Source organism: Rana temporaria, chromosome 5, assembly GCF_905171775.1.
Source record: "Rana temporaria chromosome 5, aRanTem1.1, whole genome shotgun sequence".
Classification (NCBI taxonomy): domain Eukaryota; kingdom Metazoa; phylum Chordata; class Amphibia; order Anura; family Ranidae; genus Rana; species Rana temporaria.
The window spans coordinates 120,689,788-120,713,259 of record NC_053493.1 but is presented as its reverse complement, the minus strand read 5'-3'; the positions used below and the strand labels follow the sequence as shown (position 1 = coordinate 120,713,259).

The window sequence follows — 23,472 nt, the reverse complement described above, 5'->3', positions numbered from 1 at the left end:
TCCTGATTATGCAACTCCCTCCCCCAAGGTGGCGCTGTAAAGTACCGCAAGCTTTTTATGGTACGAGTAAATGACGTAATCTTCTTGCGGTTAAAAAAAAAAAAGAGATAAAGATATCCCTACTAATTCAAGTCTCCTATCCTTGCTCTCGGCTTCTCTTTAATTCTTAAATCGTCTTCCATTGTCTTGAAGACCAAACGATGTAAAACAGCGAAGGTGGTATTCAGGAAAATGGCGCCTGTGAAAGGGACAACTTTCTGAACAGGCGAGAGGATATGACGTAAGAGCGGGCAGGAAACGCAGGGTTTTGTTGTCATTAGAGGTCACCGCGCATGCCTGGCGAAACAGCTGAAGGTTCGGTTCGGCGGGTGTGTTAGTGGTGAGTTATTGAAGCTGTCGGCTCAGTGAGGGCGGACAGGAAGCTTCACTTCCATGCGCAGTGACTTCTTCTGTCACCTTGTCCTCTGTGAGTGGAACTTAGTGGGGGCATCACACATGTCAGGCTCAGAGTTTATGTCATACATGTCAGCTCTCCCTGCCTTCCACTCTCAGCATTGGGAGGTTTGTACTTGAAAAGTGTTTATCTTTACAGCAGAACTAAGGTAAGTGTTTATTAACTTACCTGCATTTTGCCGTGTCTCTTCTGCAATGAAATAACACTTCCTGCCCGCGTACAGTTCTCTGTAGAATGTACACTGAGCTACACGCGTGTAACACGGATTACATTTCCAGCACGGTGCCTAGGGGTGTGATGACTTCATGGGAGGGGCTAAGGTCATCCGGCACCAGCCAATCAAGTCACCTGAAGAAGTCAGGAAGAAGATGCCGGCTAGGGACTTCCCGGATTTCAGAGCGTTGGAGAGGAGGTAAGTATTGCGGACTTTAGTTCCACTCTAAAGTGATATTAACCCCTTAGTGACTGAGGGTAAAGTGGAACTTCCCCCAAGAGGCGAGGTTCTACTTGTTTGCGTCCCCTCCCCCCTTCACTGCCACGTTTGGTACCTTTTTTGATGGGAGCAGGTACCCGCTTCCACTGCCAGTCAGATCATCATTGCTATCTGAGAGGAAGTTCAGCTCCCTTCTCCCCCGCCCTCCTTTCTGGAACACATCACACCTAAAATGCCCGCGTTGTGTCGAAATGTGCCTGCGCATGCGCAGAACGGAAGGGCACTCCAGCTGAGTCGCTGATCAGCTGGAGTGATGTCACCATAGCGAATGCGCACACCGTAGGAGTTTTTTTTGACAGGCGATACCATTTCACGGACACAATTAAAAGTAATGCTAAGAGCGAAGGAACACCGTAGACGTCAGATTGTGCCTCGCTCTAAACCTGCGAGGCAAAATATGACAAATACGGTGTCTCTCCGCTCTTTGCATAGCATTGAATTCTGGACGAGAAATGGTAACGCCCGTCTAAACAAGGGTCCTACGTTGTGCCCATGCACTATGGGACGTCACTCCAGCTGATTAGCAACTCAGCTGGAGTGTCCTTCCATTCTGCGCATGCGCGGGCACTTTTCGACGGCGGGTACATATCGACACATCATCGGCATCTTACCCACTTCCACAGTCAGTCAGATCGCCATGGCTATCTGAGAGGAAGTTCACCCCCCTTCTGGAACACATCACACCTAAGATTCGGTGTTGTGTTGAAAAGTGCCCACGCATGTCCATAACGGAATGGAGGTCCAGCTTAGTTGGCGATCAGCTGGAGTGACGTCCCATAGCGCATGCGTGCAACATAAGGGCCTTTTTTAGACGGGTGTTACCATTTCTCGGCCAGAATTTAATGCTATGCAAACAGTGGAGGGACACCGTATTTGTCATATTGTGCCTCGCTGTTGCGCCGCCGGTTTACAGCGAGGCACATCTTTGCATAACTTTTAATTGTGCCCATGAAATGGTATTGCCTGTCGAAAAAACCCTCCTACGATCTGCGCATTCGCTATGGTGACGTCACTCCAGCTGATCGGAAACTCAGCTGGAGTGCCCTTCCGTTCTGCACATATCGATAGAACGGCACCAGGACCCTAAGCCGATTGACGAATCGGCTCAGGTGAGGACATCGCTGGATCCCTGGACAGGTAAGTGTTCTTATATTAAAAGTCATCAGCTACAGTATTTGTAGAGACTGACTTTAATTTTTTTTGGGGGAGAGACTGGAGCTCCTCTTTAGCCCTCGTTCACTTTGACTGCGGCCTTAAAAATGTGCAACTTTAACTGAAATTGCATGATTTCAAAGTCGAGATGTTAATGCAAGTCACACCCGAAATCCTCAAAAGTAGCGCAGGAGCTACGTTTTCAAATTGGTGGGACACCACAAAGTTGGCATCACACCGATTTGAACAGTGCGATTGCTGGCAATAACGTGCGACGTGACAAATGGCATTACAAATCGCTCCAATGTGAATGAGGGCTAAATGACTGAACACAGTTTTTCAACTTTGACTTGTTAGTAAACTACGTAATAATCACAACTACTTGGTGTATTCAGGTTTATACTTTTTTTTTTTTTTGTGTGTGTGTTTTTTTTATATTGTTATCAAAAACTGTTCCAAAACAGTAAAAAAAACAAAAAAACACTCTTCTTAAATTTAGCTGTAGACTTCTTGCTTCTACCATAACCTACCACCAAAGAACAACCTAAAATAAATTATTTTTCTCCTGATGATTGCAGCAATAGCACACGTGTTTGTATGTTTTTAATTGTACTTGTACAGACAAGGAACAAGTGAGCATTTATTTTATTGTTTTATCCTACCTAAAACACACTGACACTAAGGGTTAGTTTGCTTCAAAACAAAGCTTCTGACATGCTTTGTTAAAGCGGATGTTCCGCCAAAAAAAAATATTAAAAGCCAGCAGCTACAAATACTGCAGCTGCTGACTTTTAATATTAGGACACTTACCTGTCCTGGAGTCCAGCGCCGTCCGCAGCAGATGACGAGCGATCGTTCGTCACCCTGCTGCTCCCCCTCCATCCACGCTGAGGGAACCAGGAAGTGAAGCGCTGCGGCTTCACTGCCCGGTTCCCTACGGCGCATGCGCGAGTCGCGCCGCGCCCGCCGATTGTCTCCCGCTGTGTGCTGGGAGCCGAGTGTTCCCAGCACACAACGGGGGGGCGACGGGATGTGACGTAATGCCCGTCTTTTGCCCGTGAATGCCGGGCCAGAAGTGGGTGCAAATACCTGTCTTTAGACAGGTATCTGCACCCCCCTCCCCCCTGAAAGGTGTCAAATGTGACACCGGAGGGGGGGAGGGTTCCGATCAGCGGGACTCCACTTTAGGGTGGAGAACCGCTTTAAATCTCTCTGAACGGCAGTCAAAGCCCCTGTCACTAAATAAAATGGTTAGCTTACAGTACTGTTTACACCTTGCTTTTGCTTGGTGCTTCGGTGGGGCTTCAAGTGAGCTTTGCCATAGACTTCTCTGGAGGCTTTGAAGCACCACTAAAGCTACATGGTGCATGCTTTTTGAAGCAAAGCAAGGTGTAAGCTAAGCATTTTATTTAGAGACAGGAGCTTTGACTGGTGTTCAGGGAGCTTTAACAAAGTCTGTCAGAAGCCTTGTTTTGAAGCAAGTGTAAACTAGCTGTTACTGTGCGTTTTGAAGCCGTAGCTTCAACACACATTAAAGCGCCTACCGCTTCAACATGCTTTTATGATGTGTTTTTGAAGCTTTGGTGGTACTTCGGTGAAGCTTTGGAGCATTGGTGATGCTTCCCTGATGCTCTTTTGAAGCTTGGCAGATGCCCTGCATGTGTGTGGATATCTCATACCTGCAATTTCTCCAAAGCAAAGCTGAATCAAAGCCTCTCAAAAGCTGCAGGTGCTTCAAGCGAGTTTTGTCAAAGACTTCTATGGCGGCTTTGAAGCGCCACTAAAGAGACATGGGCTATAATTTTTGAAGCAAAGCAAACGCTAGGTGTACACAGGACTGTAAGAATGGAGGGTAAATCTTCTAGTGGGGATACTAGTTCTGGTGACTACCAGCGATTTTCTTCACTTTGGTGGGATTTTTGCTGACTTTCTGTTTTGGCTATGGGACAAAAAGTGAAGGGAAATCTCCCCATTGGCATACGAATTGCAAACAAATTTGACAGGGGTCAAAATCCTCCCATTGAAAATTAAATAAAAGGTTCTCAGCACTGCAGCCGTGCATATACACACCACATAGAGCTGCAGGATTAATCATTAAAAAATCGTGATCTAGAATCAACCCCCCGTCACGATGCTAATCGCCCATTTCCGCAATTCTATGTAAACGGTGCAGAGCCGATCTGTCAAAAAAACAAAAAAAACAGACAAATGTTTATCAACATTCCTAGAGAAGAGATGCAAAGTATCTTTTTTTTATTCCTTTTAGATCAAATTGATGAACTTCGGTCTGTGAATGAGGTCAGTTTAACCACATAAAGCGGAGTTCCACTAGTTGTTCAGTTTATTAAAAGTCAGCAGCTACTAAAAGTGTAGCTGATGAGTTTTAATTAACAGACACTCTCCTTTTCCACGGTCCAGCGATGCAGCCACCTGAAGCCTCGGTTCTCTCCCTCACCTCTCCACTTCGGCATCACTAGTGTGGGCACCTGGTTGTGACCGCTTCACAGCTGGGTGCACACTGCATGCCGAACAATCTTATGGGACCTGCGACGTACCCCAGAAGGAGGGAGGGGGAGAGGAGTCCTCTAGGCAGTGTGGGTGGAGGTGGGAGCTGGTACCTGTCAGAACTAAGTACCCCCCCCCCCTCCAAAAAAAAAAAATTCAAGTCAGGGAGCTAGGACTCAAAACGTAAGTTCCACCTTTTTCTGACACTTGTTGCTTACAAGTTAAAATCAGTATTTTTTGCTAGAAAATTACTTGGACTGCCCAAGCAGTGTATGTATTTTTTTTTTTTTAGCAATATTTTATTTCACACTCTATTTGTGCAGCGGTCTTTTAAACCCAATTCTTTTTAGATACAAAATGCACTTCAATGAGTAATAAAGTAAACTAGCCCAATTTTGTGATTCTCGTTTTATTCAAAATTGTGCAGCTCCAACACCACCTGTATGTTGTGTTTTTTGTTTTTAAGACCCGTACTCTCCCAACTGCGGCAGTTCACATATATTGAGATCATGTATTAAGTTTACCAATTGCCATTTTGTTTTTAACCACTTCAATACAGGGCTTTTATACCCACCTCAATACTGGGCCTATTCTGGCACTTCTCTCCTACATGTACAAATTTATCATTCTTTTGCTAGAAAATTACTCAGAACCCCCAATATATATATGTGTGTGTGTGTGTTTTTTTAGCAGACACCCTAGGGAATAAAATGACGGTCATTGCAACTTTTTATCTTGCACGGTATTTGCACATACATTTTTCAAACGCCTTTTCTTTGGGGAAAAAAAAATGGTTTCATGAATTAAATAACAAAACAGTAAAGTTAGCCCAATTTTTTTGTAAAATGTGAAAGATGATGTTACGCCAAGTAAATAAATACCTAACAGGTCACGCTTTAAAATTGCGCACACTCATGGAATGGCGCCAAACTTCGGTACTTAAAAATCTCCATAGGAGACGCTTTGAAATGTTTTACAGGTTACCAGTTTAGAGTTACAGAGGAGGTCTAGTTGCTAGCACTCTAACGCACGCGGCGATACCTCACATGTGGGGTTTGAACAGCGTTTACATATGTGGGAGGGACTTGCGTGGGCTACCGGGGACAGGGGCGTTCTAAAATTTAATTTTTTTTTTATTATTTTTACACCTTTTTTTCATGTGTTTAATTTTTTTTATCACTTTCATTCCTATTACAAGGAATGTAAACATCCCTTGTAATAGGGATGGTGTGTGACAGATCCTCTTTATGGAGAGAGGCGGGGTCAATAATACCCCACATCTCTCCTCCAGGCTGGAAAGCACGAGACAGTGAAAAACATTTCACCGATCTCATGCTTGCTAGCCACAATCGCGGCTTTGTTTACTTCTGGGTATCCGGGCGTGACGTCATCACATCGCGCCCGGGCCTCCGACGGTCATAGAGATGACTGGTGACCATCTGGTCACCAGTCATCTATGCTTCCCAGCCAGCGCCGGACGATTCTTTCTCCGGGCCCCCGATGGCACGGGAGAAGCCTGGAGAAGCACCAGATGGTGGCGGGAGGGGGGGAATGTCCCCTCCCGCCACCTATAAGAACGATCAAGCGGCGTAACTGTCGCTTTGATCTTTCTTATCGTGCACAGAATTGCCAGCACGAAAGAATGATATCTGAATGATGCCTCTAGCTGCAGATTCCCCCCCACAAAGCCCAGGACGTCATATTGCATAATACGTATTGAAGTGGTTATCAGTAACACTTACTGGCACTAAATGCAATAGTAAGCGGCCAATTCATATATCTTTACCTGATGGAAGTATAAGCTGAAGATTTTCACATCTGTTCCAGAGCCCAACAGAATCTGTGCAGTCATTTTATATTGGACTCTAAAGTGATTATTGCAGAGTGTGTGCAATAATCAATATGCACTGTTCTTATATCGTGCGTTTGTAATATTCCAACCTACATTTCTGGAGTGGGTGCTAATCCCTTCTATACATTTATGGTTAAAAATTCCTTAGTGTTTTTTTCACTAGTCACTTTGGTGCGGTTACTATTTTTATCATTTTTTCATATACACACTCATTTATATTTCCGCTTGTTAATGCAATTTTTTTAGGTTGCGCGTTATTTTTACTCTAACATGTCTACCCTAGTTCACTATTCAAACTTATTTAATAATTGCAACACCTTTTTTTCCTTTTTCTTATAGTTTTCACTCTGAACATGGTCCCTGGGGGAACAATTTTATATTTTAGTTGCACGGTCTTATAGGGTGGGGTTAGCGCGGATCAACCATACCATACACTAAATGCAATGGCATGTAATACTGTAGTTCATGTCTGGAGTGAGAGGAGGGTGGCTACACTCCAACATACAGCCAGACCAATTCTTGAGCAAATATTGGGATTATATTTTTCTTGATGATGGTTTTTCATATTGCCATTTGCAGGGGCAAAGATCACTACCAATTAAGGTGTGGAATATTATTTTTGGTTTAGTGACCCCTTTCAAAGAGGAATTTCCACTTTAATTTGGACAGTTTTATGTCTGAAATGTACCTTTTTAGATCTTGGCAGATAGCTTGAGCATTAATGCTTCCCCTAAAAGGGAGAGCATGGTTCATCCCCTCTATTTGTCAGGGTTAGTGCAGGTGGTCAGTTCATGCAACAGGCAGAGGCATGATGGCATAGGTCCTACAGGCAGCAGGCAGAAGTAGGGCCTCGTTCAGGACAGAATGGGGACAGGGGTAGAGGCTTCCCCCACCCAAATCTCTTTGAAGCCTCCGGGCAACCAGACCCTAATCTAGGATGAGAAAAAAAAGTTTTCTTTATCCAGAAAAACTTTTCTGGAGCCCCTCACATATGTGAGACCCCTGTGTTGAATCCCACTAGTACAGTAGCAGGGTACAAGATCAGTCCATGAGGCAGGCAAAAACATGGTCCAACAGTACAAGGTCAGTTCCAGATCAGGCAGAGGCATTACAGAATCCTTAGGCAGAAGAATGGTTGAAAAAACAGTCCAGGGTCAGTTCCAGATCAGGCAGAGGTATTACAGAATCGTTAGGTAAAATCGTGGTCAAAAAACAAGCCGGGGGCAGTTAGAGCAGGCAGTGGCATAAGGGGTGTGAAGGCAGGAACGAAGGATTAGTACTTTAATTTGGTATGGTAACGGCGAAAACAGTCAGTCACACAGAGGCCTGGATGGGGAGGACTATCGGCACAATGGTAAGATGTGTCTCGTCTGACTCCTTCACTGGCGCATACCTTACATCTTTTTTGACGTCGTCGGCCTGTTTCTGTGGGAGGGACTTTATCGGGAAAATGACGCTCGGCGAGACGACTTAAAACATCAGATCGGATGGTTTGGGGTGCATCGTTCGGGAAAATAAGGGCAGTGATAAGGTCCTCTTGGTAGCCAAGGAAGCGTTTGGGTGGAGTTGCGCTAAATTACAAAATAATTATATATGGCCAATTGAAAAAAATAAATGGCAACTTTTTTGTACCAATGGTACGCACTGATTGGCGGCACAGGCGGGCACTGATTGGCGGCACAGGTGGGCACTGCGCAGATTAGCACAGGTGGACACAGATCCTTTGGGGGACTGGGCTGGCACTGGGATTGCTGGCACTGGGATGGCACTGGAATGTCACTTGATGTCACTGTACTTTGTACTTTGTAACAATGTAACTTACAGATCTCTCCCTCCTCACACGCTGTCTCTGTGTGAGGAGGGAGAGGCGACAATGAGAGATGATCTCATATGTTTACATTTGAGATCATCTCTCATTGGCCGCACAGATCGCATCGCAAACAGCCACTCTGATTGGCCGTTCACGGCAATCTGTAATTGGCTGTGTCCAAGGGACACGGCCAACACAGAATTTCCCCGATGCGCGCTCTGGAGCGCGCGCGGAGAGCGAGCAATAGGGCGGACGTCAATTGACGTCTTGTTGGATTTTCAGGTCCGCGCTGTAGCCGTCATTCGGCTATAGCGCGGGCCTCAAGCGGTTAAAAGCCAAAAAATGTCCCGGCCAAAAACTGCGTGTGTGCATGGACACATAGGATAACATGATGGGGAGTTTATTGACTGTAGAAAAAAACATCTGAAGCCAAAAACATCCAAAAATGTCCAGTATGCATGAGACCTCAAGCTCTTGGCAGTCAATCCAATTTCTGGCCATGCCTATGCTCTGCCCATAGGCTAATCCAAAAAACATGCCTGTGTGAAATGAGTGCCAGACTGAATCATGGGAGATGAAATTCTCACAGCAGCTTGCAGAGATTTCCGAAATCATGTGCTAGCATTTGCCAACTCCCCCCGATATCAATATCTGGCCTATTCTATCCTAAACTACATCTATACATACTGTCTGTCTATAGTATGCTAATCGGTACTCAGACTTTATTGCCCAAATTGGCCTGATGCTCGTTATGTAGGGAAGATATCTGGACCTACAGTGATTACGCTATGGCTGCCCTTTCCTACTCCCTTGAAATGGTTTTTCCTTGTGTAATGGGGTGTTTTTAATGTAAGCAATATGACTTCTCACCCTCTTATAGTACAGCCTAATCAACACCACTTAGAGCCATGACTAAGCACTAACGTAGTGCGAAACATGTCGGCTGTCCCCTTCTGTGGCTGTGTTTTGTTTTGTATGCTTATTTTTATCAAATAAAGACAACTTTCTGAAGTTCTTCTGGAGTGCGGCTGTCCATCTTCTCCCAATTTTCTACATTTACCACTTAGAGTGGGAGGGGGAAGCAGCATAAGGAGCCAGTCCGCTGTGCTGCAGTGCATTGGGCTTGTTGATAGAATGAGTGAGCAGAGGTTAGCTCAGCAGTCTGCTGCTTCTCCATTCACTGTCCATTCACAGGGCGGAGAAGGAAACAAAGTAAATGTGAAACTGCAGCAGAGAAAGATGAGGTCTCCTTCCATGATAAATAGGGTTGTGCTGTATAACAGAGTTGATTAGACTCGATGGACAGAAGTACAAATGTTTTGGCAGGCAAACCGCTCTCATAAATGTATTTCATCCCTGCTGCTTGCCCATAGTTTAGCTCTAATATGGCTTTGTGTGTTTATAATCTCTTTTTTCTGTTTTTGTTTTATGTAGGAAAAGACACATTTCTATGTTGATGTAATTTCTGAAGACACAAGACCTGCTTTCCTGAAAACTTCAGAATGGCTGCAGATAAAGCAGGAGGTAAAGGATTTTTGTAGAATTTTTTTTTTCTTTCTCCCCCCCCCCCCCCACTTACAAGAAGTTTCATATAAAACAATTTTTATCAGTGGTTACAAAAAATAGCTGTCATTGCACGATTTCATATATTAACCACAATCCCTTTTTTTTTTTATTCTCTGTCCTCCAAGTTGTTTCAAAAAAATCTCTCAAACATTCTGAAAATATGATCCAATATGTCCACACTATACAATACACTCTCATGCCGCGTACACACGGTCGTTTTTTGTGATAGGAAAAAAAACGACATTTTTAAAAACGTCATTTAAAATGACCGTGTGTGGGGAAAACGTCTATTTTATGTCTTCTGAAAAACGAGCAAAAAAAAATTCGAACATGCTTCAATTTTTTATGTCGTTTTTCAAAACGTGTTTTTTTGTCATAAAAAATGATCGTGTGTAGGCTAAAACGACGTTTAAAACAACGTTTTTAAACCCGCGCATGCTCAGAAGCAAGTTATGATGCGAGTTTGAATGGAACAGAGTGCCGCCGTACGTGCTAAACGTAACCGCGCTTTGCTAGAGCATTTTGAAAAAAAGATTGGGTGTAGGCAATGTCGTTTTTTAAAATGAAGTTTGAAGGTTGCTAAAAAAAATTACGTTTTTTTTCCATCACAAAAAACGACCGTGTGTCTTATGATACATACATTTTTTTGCTGCCTTTTTGTCATTGTTCAATTTAAATTCATGTTGTCTCAAAGCCAAATGTGGAATGGTTTGCTGCAGCACTGTGACTTTTATGGTGTATACTAGCTTGGGGAGTTTGTGTTCATGCCTACTGGAGATGGAGGCGTTCGCCTTCACTACCCTGGTGTTGGCATGTAGTCTAGAAAACTGGCAACTTTTTTATTGGAGGTTTCTTATAAGGTATTTTCCTTTGTGAAATAGCCCCTTTATAGTTTAAAGCGGAGTTCCACCCAAAAATGGAACTTCCGCTTTTCGGAACCCTCCGGTGTCACATTTGGCAGCTTTCAGGGGGAGGGGGGGGTGCAGATACCTGTATAATACATGTATTTTCACCCACTTCCGGGGAAAGACTCCCAGGAGAGTCCTCCACTAAACACCCCCCCCCCCCGACCTGCCTTCACACATCTTGTGAGAACTATTTGTACAATTATTTAAATACTTTCACATGTTCAGATGAAAATGTTGTCAAACGTATATTATCCAATGCAGTTAGTAATTTTCTTCAGTGTGATTTGCGATGAGCTTCATCTGGAAAATGTACTGTATAATGAAGACGTGTTGCACCCACTGAAAATGCATCTCTCTTGTTCATTATATAGTACAGAGATATGCAATTAGCGGACCTCCAGCTGTTGCAGAACTACAAGTCCCATGAGGCATAGCGAGACTCTGACAGCCACAAGCATGACACCGAGAGCCAGAGGCATGATGGGACTTGTAGTTTTGCAACAGCTGGAGGTCCGCTAATTGCATATTTCTGATATAGTACATCTTCCTGATTTAAGCTAGTCACAAAACGCGTTGAAGAAACTACTCAATAATTGAATAATGTGTGTTTGTGACAACATTTCTATCTGGTCATGTAAAAGTGATGTATTCACATATTGTACAAATAGTTCTTACAAGATGTGTTGATGATACTACCAATTATCTTACAGTAATGTATTTGATACATGCTGTTGATACATTCAACAAGCATCTTTAGCAACTTGTGTGATTATATAGCTGGCACTCTAAAAATCCCACATTGCATGTGATGACTTTTTTTTATTTATTTTTTATTGTCTGTTAATCAGGGATTTTGTTGCCAAGTGACCTCCTATCACTCTCTATTGGTCATTGCTAAACTGCTGACTTGTTTCTATGGGTGGATGCTCTAAGACTGTCATTATGGTCCTTGAACAAAAACAAGCATGTAAATTATAGGCCTTAGAAAATAGACATTGGTTTCCTTTAAATTATTGACTTCAGGTAGAGGTTATCTTATACATGTGATACAATTTACTGTTAAGTATTTTTTTTTTAATTCTTTTTATTTTGTACATAGAGCAAAATACTGAAAAGCACGAGGGATCTACTAATTGTTCTGGAATCTCTGACCAAGAAAAAGAGTTGTCCAAGTCTTCTTTCCAAGCATTCACGGTAACCGAAATGTTTTATTCCTGTTTAGCATCATACTGCTTGTTTGATGAGAATGCATTCAATAAAGTGGTTGTACACCCAGTACAACCACGTTTACCTACAGGTAAGCCTATATTAAATCGGAGGTCCACACAAAAAGTGAACCTCCGCTTTTCGGGAAGCCCCCCCCCCCCCCTCCGGTGTCACATTTTGGCACCTGTCAGGGGGAGGGGATGCAGATTCCTGATGTAAAGCGCTGCGCAAACTGTTGGCGCTATATAAATCCTGTATTATAATAATAATAATAATAATAATACCTGTATAATAATACATGGGCGCACTGGACAGGTAAGTGTCCATTTATTAAAAGTCAGCAGCTGCAGAATTTGTAGCTGCTGGCTTTAAAAAAAAAAAAAAAAAAAAAAAAAAAAAAACGAATTCGGGTGGACCTCCGCTTCAAAGCTTACATGTAGGTGCTGGAAATATCTCCTAAATCTCCACGGTTTAAAAGAGATATTTACAATAAAGCTGTGCGCCAATGTCTACGGTGCATGCGCACTTTAGAAAGGGCAGATCGTGCCATTTCTAAAAGGGGTAATGCCGTGACTGCCGGCTCATACGTGCATGCACTGGAGTGATGTCACGTGACTCCGGTCAGCCACAGAGGCGGCATTCGCAGCCCCGAAAAAGGAAGAGGGGTGAAGATGGACGCTCGCTGCCAGTGGGGACAGCGGTGACATCGCAGGCTTCGGTTTCAGGTAAGTCGCATAATGGGCTGCTATGTGATGCATAGCGGCCCATTATGCTTTACCTTTGCAGGGAAATAAACCTGCTGCTTGTGAAGGAAAGCCATAGGAATTTGTGTATTCATGTGAAGTTTAAAAAAATGCTGCCCAAGAGTAGACTTCAGACAATACCTGCTGTTACCTTTTTGTCTCTTAATGAAATCTCTTCTGTATGTCTCTTTGAGTAGTTTCCCTTTCACTAGGGACTTCAGGATTAAGGCTGGCCATACTCAAATAGATTTCTCTTATTCAACCCACTGTCTCTGCTGCCAGTGCTGTACTTGGGCAGCTGCGACATCTGTGACTATAGTTTCGAACAGTGACTACATCAGATTGGTGGCAGTCACTGGTTGCCAAAAATCTTCCAACCAAAGATTTTTAACCACTTAAGGACCCCCTACCGACGATATACATTGGCAGAATGGCACGGCTGGGCACATCCACGTACATGTACGTGGCTCTTTAAGCCCAGCCGTGGGGTCGCGCACGCGACCCGGTACGAAGCTCCATGGCCGTGGGACTCGCGGACCCGATCGCCGCTGGAGTCCCGCGATCGGTCCCCGGAGCTGAAGAACGGGGAGAGCTGTGTGTAAACACAGCTTCCCCGTTCTTCACTGTGCCTCTGTCATCGATTGTGTGTTCCCTTTTATAGGGAATCACAATCGATGACGTCGCACCTACAGCCACACCCCCCTACAGTTGTAAACACACATGAGGTCACACATAACCCCTTCAGCGCCCCCTTGTGGTTAACTCCCAAACTGCAACTGTCATTTTCACAGAAAACAATGCATTTTAAATGCATTTTTTGCTGTGAAAATGACAATGGTCCCAAAAATGTTTCAAAATTGTCCGAAGTGTCCGCCATAATGTCGCAGTCATGAAAAAAATCGCTGATTGCCGCCATTAGTAGTAAAAAAAAAAAAATCATTTATAAAAATGCAATAAAACTATCCCCTTTTTTGTTATCGCTATAAATTTTGCACAAACCAATCAATAAACGCTTATTGCACTTTTTTTTTTACCAAAAATAGGTAGAAGAATACGTATCGGCCTAAACTGAGGGAAAAAAAATAATGTTTTATATATTTTTGGAGGATATTTATTCTAGAAAAAAGTTAAAAATCTAGATTTTTTTTTTTTCAAAATTGTCGCTCTATTTTTGTTTCTAGCGCAAAAAATAAAAACTGCAGAGGTGATCAAATACCACCAAAAGAAAGCTCTATTTGTGGAAAAAAAAGGACGCCAATTTTGTTTGGGAGTCACGTCGCACGACCGCGCAATTGTCAGTTAAAGCGACGCACTGCCGAATCACAAAAACTGTCCGGGTCCTTTAGCTGCCTAAAGGTCCGGGTCTTAAGTGGTTAAATCCCAGGTGGTTCCTAGGGGGCTACCGTTGACCAGCCTAAGGGCTCTTCCACACTTGCGCTTTTAGGCTGCTTTCAAATTAAGCGCATTAACGCACTTATAGCATTAAAGAGCATTTAGGATGTGTTGTACTGGCGTTCATGTTGCATTAGGCAACATGGCTAAAATAGGGGGGGGGGAAACACTTTTGACGGCACTGTAAACACCATAGACCCATTTTTTCAGTGCATTTAAGGTATGGTTGTGATGTTTTTCAATAGAAGTGAATGAAGGCAGTTGAAAAGTGTCAACGCTTGCTAATCTCTGCGAGCAACACCAATGCTGCAGTGTAAACTCCTCCATACTCTCCCTATTATAACAATTCTGTGTGGCCTTGATAGTCTTTCGGGAAATGTAAATAAAACTAGAAATTGGTTTTACATCTACTGGTCTCTTAACCCTTTCACTGCCGTTATCATGTCTACTACTGATTCTGCTGTTCATATATCACTTGGATTTTGCTTATCTGTTAATTCAGTAAAAATCTAAAGCTAAAAAAAACTGTGTATGCAGACATTGCAGTGACAGATATTAATCCTCGTCTGTATAGGCTTGAATCCTAAAAATCCATGGGTATCATTTAGAAATTGACTGATATATATTTTTTCGGTGTCGATATGATACCAATATTTTGGTCACCTCTCAGGCCGATAGCCAATATTCTGTACATTTAAAACATTTTTTTTTTACACTGTCCTTTTTCAATTTTTTTTATACTTTCTATTTTTTTTAAACTGGTGCCATTAAGATGCCAGTAATCCGGGAAGTAATGTCATGGCACGGTTTCTGGGTTACTAGATCCGAGACCTGAATGAAGTATTTGTTTGGGTCTTCCGCCAGCTGGTGGACGTGCCAGTTGGTTGCTCGGGTGAGCCTGGGCGTGTGGTGGAATGTGGCTAGTAACAGCCGCCTTGGTTATTACAATAAAGCTAACCGTTCGCTCTAAAAGTGGAGGTTCATCCAAAAAATAAATTTTTAACATTAGATTGAGGCTAATTTTACTAAGCAGAATCGGTTGTTGTTTTTTTTTTTTTTAAATCAATGCAGTACTTACCGTTTTAGAGATCGATGTTCTCCGCGTCTTCCGGGTATGGACTGCGGGACTGGGCGTTCCTATTTGATTGACAGCCTTCCGACGGTCGCATACATCGCGTCACGAGTTCCCGAAAGTAGCCGAACGTCGGTGCGCAGGCGCCGTATAGAGCCGCACCAATGTTCGGCAACTCGTGACGCGCTGTATGGGACCGTCGGAAGGCTGTCAATCAAATCGGAACGCCCAGTCCCGAAGATCATACCCGGAAGCGGTGGAGAACATCGATCTCTAAGACGGTAAGTACTGCATTGATTTAAAAAGAAAAAACAGATTCTGCTTAGTAAAATTAGCCTCAATCTAATATTAAAAAAAAAATTTCGGGTGAACTCCCGCTTTAAGAATGGTACCGATGTGATGCCTGCAGCTGCAGGCATCGCCCCCGTTACAACCCCATGAAGCAATATCAGTAATATTGGGTATGTTTGTGACCGATACGTCCACAAAAGTAAATATTGGCCGCACCAATAATTGGCCGATCCCTAGTAACATTGTCAATATTAATCATCATAATAATAATTGTTGGTAATAATGGTAACATTGCATATCATTTGTATGTTATAATGCATATGAAATGCCTTACGTTTTTAAAGCGTTTTTTGGAAGTGTGTTTCATACAATTTCTCTTCATCAGGCAGGGAATTATCAGGCATGTCTTCAGCACCTCGGAGAACTGAAAGAAATTAATAAAGATGACTACAAAATAATGTTGAATATGGCAGTTACAGAGTTTTATAAAAGTGGCCAGTGTACTACAGACACTTTGAAACAAACGCTGAACCAATTAAGAAATGAGGTAAATAACTTTTTATTTTTGCTTTTTTTTTTTTTTCTAATGTGGAAATTAAAATGTACATAATGGCTTCCTGTTGAGCTAAATTGCAGTTTGATGCCGAGGGTTCTGTATTCCCAGGCAACTTTGTGCAGTATTGGCAGCACAGTCATTTATGTTCTCAAATAATTTAAAAAGTGCGAAGGCTAGCTATACAATATACAATTTTCTTGTTCAATGTCCTTTAGATTTACTTTCAACTATATAGTACAAGAGCTTGCCTGATTGCATACAAATTGAAAGTGTCTAGGGTTGTCCTCATATTTATATGGTTTGGTAAAACTAATTGAAAATTGTACAATCTATGGCCAGCCTTACACTGAGTAAGGAGGACTTTGTGACATCTTCCTAAATCGCTAGAATGTAGAATGCCTTGACAAAATTGCTTTTTTTTTTTTTTTAACAGTTCTTTTCTGCTTTACCTTTTTATGGAAAGTACTCTTTTTTATTTTTTGTTTTATTGTTCATCTGTTTAAAGCGGGGGTTCACCCTATCGACGGGAAAAACATTTTTTTTTTTTATTTTACCTTTAAATCAGGCATTGTAGCGCGAGCTACAGTATGCCTGTCCCGAATTTTTTCCCCCCATACTCACCTTGTAGTCGTCCATCGAAGATACCGGGGAATGGGCGTGCCTCTGGAGACGGAGGATGATTGACGGCCGGCTCTGGCGCGTCACGCTTCTCCGGAAATAGCCGAAATAGGCTTGGTCTTCACGACGCGTGCGCATAGCCTGTGCGCACGCGCCGTGAAGAGCCGAGACCTACTCCGGCTGTCTTCGGGGAGAGTGACGTGCCAGGGCCGGCCGTCAATCATCCTCCCTCTCCATAGGCACGCCCATTCCCCGCGGGAGCCGAAATCTACGATGGACGACTACGAGGTGAGTACGGGGTTAAAAAAATCGGGACAGGCATACTGTAGCTCGCGCTACAATGCCTGTCTCGATGGTAACATCAAGTACGAGAGGGTGAACTACCGCTTTAACCACTTTAATACCCACCTCCATACCGGGCCTATTCTGGCACTTCTCTCCTACATGTACAGATCCTCATTCTTTTGCTAAAAAATTACTCAGAACCCCCAAACATTATATATGTTTTTTTAGCAGACACCCTAGGGAATAAAATGGCGGTCATTGCAACTTGTTGTCTTGCACGGTATTTGCGCAATAATTTTTCAAACGCCTTTTTTTTGTAAAAAAAAATGGTTTCATGAATTAAAAAATAACAAAACTGTAAAGTTAGCACAATTATTTTGTAAAATATGAAAGATGATGTTACGCTGAGTAAATGGATACCTAACATGTCATGCTTTAAAATTGCGCACACTCGGAATGGCGCCAAACTTCGTTACTTAAAAATCTCCATAGGCCACGCTTTAAAAAATGTACAGGTTACCAGTTTAGAGTTACAGAGGAGGTCTAGTGCTAGAATTGTTGCACACGCTCTAACGCACGCGGCGACACCTCACATGTGTGGTTTTAACGACGTTTACATACGTGGGTGGGACTTGCGTGTGCGTTCGCTTCTGAGCGCAAGCTCGTTTACATTTTTTTTTTCGATCGCTTTTATTCCTATTACAAGGAATGTACACATCCCTTGTAAAAGAATAGTGTGTGACAGGTCCTCTTTAAGCAGAGATGCAGGGTCAATAAGACCCCACATCTCTCCTCCAGGCTGGAAAGAATGAGTTTGTGAAAAAAATTCACAGATATTATTCTTACTAGCCGCAATTGCGGTTTGTTTACTTACGGGGACCCGGGTGTGACGTCATCACATCGCGCCCGGGCCTCCGACTGGTCACCAGTCATCTCTGTGCCTCCCATCCGGCGCACGGCGATCATCTCTCCGGGCCCCCAATGGCACGGGAGAGCCCGGAGAAGCACCGGATGGAGGGGGGGGGGGGGGGAATGTCGCTATGATCGTTCTTATGGTGTGCAGGATCGCCGCCGGAAGAAAATTTTATATCTGAATGATGCCTCTAGGTGCAGGCATCATTCAGATATCACTGCACAAAGTACAGGACGTCATATGACGTCCACCCGGGATAAGAGATCCCCTTTTTGGACGTCATATGACGGTGTGCGGTTTTGAAGTAGTTAGTACATACTGATTTTCCTTCCTGATCTCCTTCTAGTAGTTGTATATGTAAAAAAAAAAAAAAAAAAAAAATCCTTTTTAATAAAATCTTGTATAAATCCTTATAGCAAGGAATTTACTTGGTGTATAAATGCAGGCTCAGTGTCTTTGGAAGGCACTGTGATGGAACTCACATTTGTATTTCTCAAAGAAAATCTGTACTCAAACTGACACACCTACACACACACAAACCTATACAATTTGCCTTTGATCCATTTGTGTACACGTGTTTTTTACGCTATTTTATGCATTTTGCGTTTGTTAATTTTTTGGGCAGGTTAATAAATACAAAATGCATCAAACTCACTACATGCATTCTTTTTTCAGTACCTCTATTAAAGTCTATTGAACCAAAAACACACTGTTTTGTGTTTTACAAAAGTCCCTGACCCTTTCTAAAAACACAACGGCTAAAAAAAAAGCATAGATGTGACTGTGTTCCATAGGAAACCATGTTAAATGGACTGTAGTGCATTTCTGCAGAAAGCACCAAAAAAACGTATAGGTGTTAACCAGGCCTAAGTGCCCGTTCACACCACAAAAACCTCCTCCAGATCTGTTGCAAATGCGTTTCTGCATGCACTATTTGATGCATTCCAGATTTTCTTAATTTCTTCTTTTTTTTCTTTTTTTTTTTTAACTGTACTGGGGGTGCGTGTTTTTTTTTTTTTTTATGCTTTTTACCACACTTCAGTACAGTTCTGTGCAGGAAAGAAGCAGCATGTTGTATTTTTTTTATTTCTGGAACACACTTCGCTGTAGTGAACTATGCTATTGGAACCCATTTAACCTACTTTCCCTGGGTTTTTGATGCAGGAGAAAAAAAAAAAACCCACTGCATGTGGTGTGAACGAGCCCTAAAATAGAAATGAAAGGCAAAACATTTGTGTATAGATATATAAAAAAAGGGGGGAAAAAAATTGTATATATTTTTTTTAGAAGTTATCACATTCTCTCTGTTCTCAGCTGCATAAGAACTGGGGGAGGAGAAACGACAGCACACTGACGTTCCAGGGGTGTTATAGTAAGGACAAGTTTCATCATTGGAGGACATTACAGCTAGATAACTGACCACAGTGTGTTCTGTTTATTGTGGTCAGTTTTGAATAGGAAAGCAGAGGGACTGGCAGGAACACCAGGGATTTCACACATAAAAAAACAGTATAAAGAGAACTGGAGACCTTTTTCAGAACAGTCCATGGTACAGCAGGCACATAACAGGAATATGAAATGTTGAGCTTACACATTCTTTAAAAACGGAGCCCTAATTGGTTGGCTGTCCCCTGACTATTTAAGCAACCTCATACGGTGTTGCTTAAATATCCCAGCTATGTAATTGATTGGTGAAAGTATCATAAGAGAAGTGTAAATGATTCCTTAGAGCAGTGGTTCTCAACCTGGGGGTCGGAACCCCTCCGGGGGTCGAATGACTGTTTGGCAGGGGTCACCAAATCCTGGTCTGTTCCTGAAGCCCGCAGCCGCCCACTCGGCCCCTTCACAGCTAGAGGTCAGCTGACTGGTCAGGAATGTGAAGTGGGAGGGGCTGGAGAAGAGCGATCTGATTCCGGCATAGGTGTCACTGCTATGAGACACCACAGAGCTGGAGACACAGTGAGTAACACTACCTGTGATTAGAGCTGCCATTAAAAGTCCCCACTACAGTTCTCGGATAAGCAGATGACCTTGATCAAGAGCACCTAAGTTGCCCCCCCCCCCCACCAAGGAGTAAGAGAATACATGGAAGGGAGAGGAAAAGAGGGAGTTGAACAAAGAAAAAGGGAAGAATAAGAGAACAAGAAAGAAGGCTAGAGAGATGTATGGGGGGGGGGGAATACAAGAAATTAGGATACAGATAAAGGGGAAAGAAAAAGGAGAACAAAGAGTGGTGCATCCTAAAATGTATCATGAGGGGTTTTAATATTGTACGAGTGGAAGGGACTCGGGAGCGCAAAATATCTATGGGTTAGGGGTGCAAATTGCTTGTCTTGCCTTGGGTGCTAACAACCCACGCTATGAAAATTTTACTGTTGGGGGTCCCCACAACTTGAGAAATGTTATCAATGGGTCATGGCACTAGAAGGTTGAGAACCACTGCCTTAGAGGATAAATTGCTGTCCTAGTGTTCTCCAGTAGATGGTTTGGCAGGTGAATTGTGCATTGTAGCACATGGTCTGGGGAATACACACACACACACACACACACACACACACACACACACACACCATGAGTGCGCCAACATGGAGAGATTACAGGAAAAGAAGCTTGTCTGCTTTACCTTTTAACATTCTGTAATGTCCCATTACCTGAGGTGCTGGTAACAGCACGTTATCTTTTTAAATTCACATATTTTAGGTTCATTCAGCTGTTGATGAGATGGACAGTTTAGATGATGTGGAGAATAGCATGCTGTACCACAATCAAGCTGTCATTTTGTATTACCTGCGCCAGCACATGGAAGCCATTGCCATTGGAGAAAAACTTTACCAGTTCATTGAACCTTTTGGTAAGTCACTGTTCAGTCTTGGTGAGTCAAACTGTTATAAAATTACATCTGATTATTTATGAAAAAGCTTTGACAATGTTTTTTGGATTCTGACCGAATATTAGATTTTTTTTTTTCATGTAAAGCATTTCCAAATTGCAGTTATTTTGTTTAACTTCTTTCTGGCTTATTTGCACGTTCAGTCTGGATTTTCTGGTTATTTTAAAGTGTAGGTAAACCATAACAAACTTCTTTCATTATTTAATTTTCTCCCCTTTTAGTCAGTAAAAGGAATTGTAAAGGCAGAAGGTTTTCTATGTGGCAGCCACCCCATCAAACGCGATAGACTTACCTGAGACCCTTCTCTCTCCAGCAATGTCGAAGCCATCCAGGACACTCCTCCTGATTGGCTAAGGCAAAGCAGTGACACCATTGGTTCCCGCGGCTGTCAGTCAGCCAATTGGAGGAGAGAGGGGGCCGGTTCGGGGGGCTCTGTCTGAATGGACACACGGAGCGAGTGCCCCCATAGGAAGCTGCAGTCTGTGGGGGCACTCGATAAGAGGTATTGGCCAGGGGCAGCAGGAGGGACGCGAGAAGAGGAGGATCCAGGCTGCTCTGTGCAAAACCAATTGCACAGAGGAGCTAAGTATAACTTGTTTGTTATTTTGTGCAATAAAGGAAAAAACTGCGCTAAACCCACGTGTAATACATGAAAAATGAACTGAAAAAGCTGCCAGCACTCCAACAAAGTATAACAGAAATGAGAAACAAATAGTGCAGCGCTAAATCAATCACAATGACACAATAATTAAAGTGACATATAAAACAAATAACCAAGTGAAATAATCACAATAAAATGCAGTGATGGGAAAGTCCATATATATGTGTTGATCACGTATTAAGGAAGAACTCCTTTCAATTGGGGACACTGGATGTTGGATAACCGATGGCCATCACTGTATTTTATTGTGATTATTTCACTTGGTTATTTGTTTTATATGTCACTTTAATTATTGTGTCATTTTGATTGATTTAGCGCTGCACTACATGTTTGTTATTTTTTTTTTTTTTTTTTAAATGTGACTTTACAATCAGTTTAAATGTACAATTTGAAAGAGTTTGTTATATGATTTTTTTTGTCTGAGGTTTACAACCACTTTATTTATAAAGGGCAGGCCATAGTAATTACTATGTGGGTTATGCGCCACCTATAAGTGAATAAATACTGGCAACTCGATCAGACAGGAAGTCCTCCCCTATATAACCCTTCCTGCACAGGCAGTGCCTCAGTTTTTTTTCGCCAGTGTCTGTAAGGTGGTGGTCACTGATGTGCTACATGTGCTCTTGGAGGTCGAACGGTTTTACTGAGAATTAAGAACTCCATTTGAAAGCTGTCAGTCAAAATGAATGGTACCTGAGCCTCATTGGATAGGAGAGAAGAATCTTCAAGGTTTGCCTGTAATGCAGCCTTACGGCGCTGGACCCTGCGGTAATGCAACCCTGTGCAGTATTTGTTCTGACCAAGGTGCTTTCCAGCAGGGTGCTATACAGGTTCAGGGGAGTGGACCATAGATTAAGGGGGATAGAGTCCTTGAAGGTCTTTTATGACAGAGCTTGCCCGGGATGGGACTCCTGTTTATGATTGTGTCCTGCAGCAGGAATTTTTAAGTTTGCATTTGCAGTATTTAAAATTAAATAATTTGACTGTCTGGTCATCCTCCCAGTGGCCACTGGGGGCAGTGTGCTGTTGGTGGCAAGATTGAGTATTAGGCTGCAGTTTTTTTATCCAGCCACTAAAAGTTGCAGGGTCACTCAGTATAGCCTACACTTTTGCAGTGTAAGCAGGAAGTGGAAGAGTGGCCATTTTTTTTCCTTTTTGTTGATAACGTTGGCTGAAAGTTCGGGAAGGCTTCTAGAGACACAGAAACAGACTTGTCCTGCAAACTAGTATTGGGCCAAATGCAGTTGGGCAGGTGCAACAAAATTAAATTTTTTGCATGCATACCTGTATAATTGCATGAACTGCAGACATAGAACTGCATGTTTGCAAAGGAGCTGCATATTTGCATGCCTGTTTGCATAAAAACTGCATATTGACATGCGTGTTTGCATTTAACTGCAATGCGGTTGCATAGTAGTAGACCAACATGATTTTGGGTCTGCATCCTTGGGGCACTGCATATTAGGTTTTGGCAAATATAGTTGCTACATAATGTACCTGTTAAATGGCTACAGAAGGGAGAAGCAGCCTGCGGAGGCAGGTGCACTGCCCCCAGGTCCAGTGACATGAAATCTTTGCTAACTTTTAGTTTGGTGTGTTCTACTTCCACACAGTCTTCAAATCTTCTGGGGGCTGCTTCTATGAACTCTGATCTTTTAGTTCTTTCCATAGATTTTCTATTGGATTCACGTCAGGTGATTGGCTGGGCCATATAAACTATTTTCCAAACAAACAGCCTAGTAGTTGACGGCGTGACATGGACATCAAAATAGCAAGAAATGCTGTCAATTTGATTGCTTCTTCTTAAATCTTTATTGAGCACTAACAGCAGTGCGAAATCTAAAATGCGAACGTGTTTCGGCTGGAGCCTTCCTCATAGCAGACTTGGACATATCTCCTGAGGTAGAGGACTGGCACAAATGGAGCACTTGGATTTACAAAGGCATTTTAAACGTGGCTTTGATTGAAGCTAGCTACAAAGTGCATGCTGGATGGTACCTGGTACGGGTACGCCCCTCAAATGTTTCCAGGCTCGTCTGCCTCCTGCTTCAGAGGATGTAGCCAGATAGGTATGCCTTTATATACATGGTGGACTTGTCCTAAAG

At 42.8% G+C, this 23,472-nt stretch overlaps 1 protein-coding gene across 3 annotated transcripts in view; it reads left to right on the top strand.

Annotated features, from left to right (window-relative positions):
- The first annotated feature begins 279 nt into the window (after positions 1-279).
- Positions 280-23,472, top strand: part of CNOT10 (CCR4-NOT transcription complex subunit 10) — a 146,410-nt gene continuing 123,217 nt past the window's right edge. For 2 of the 3 annotated variants that reach the window (XM_040353077.1, XM_040353075.1), the window contains exons 1-5: positions 280-379; positions 9,701-9,790; positions 11,840-11,934; positions 15,830-15,991; positions 20,517-20,667. In XM_040353077.1, coding sequence (XP_040209011.1) covers positions 9,769-9,790; positions 11,840-11,934; positions 15,830-15,991; positions 20,517-20,667 — 430 coding nt within the window. In that variant the 5' untranslated portion in view covers positions 280-379; positions 9,701-9,768. Of the gene's footprint in view, positions 380-406; positions 603-9,700; positions 9,791-11,839; positions 11,935-15,829; positions 15,992-20,516; positions 20,668-23,472 lie in introns of those variants that run through there. The other variant, XM_040353076.1, reaches the window with a different exon arrangement.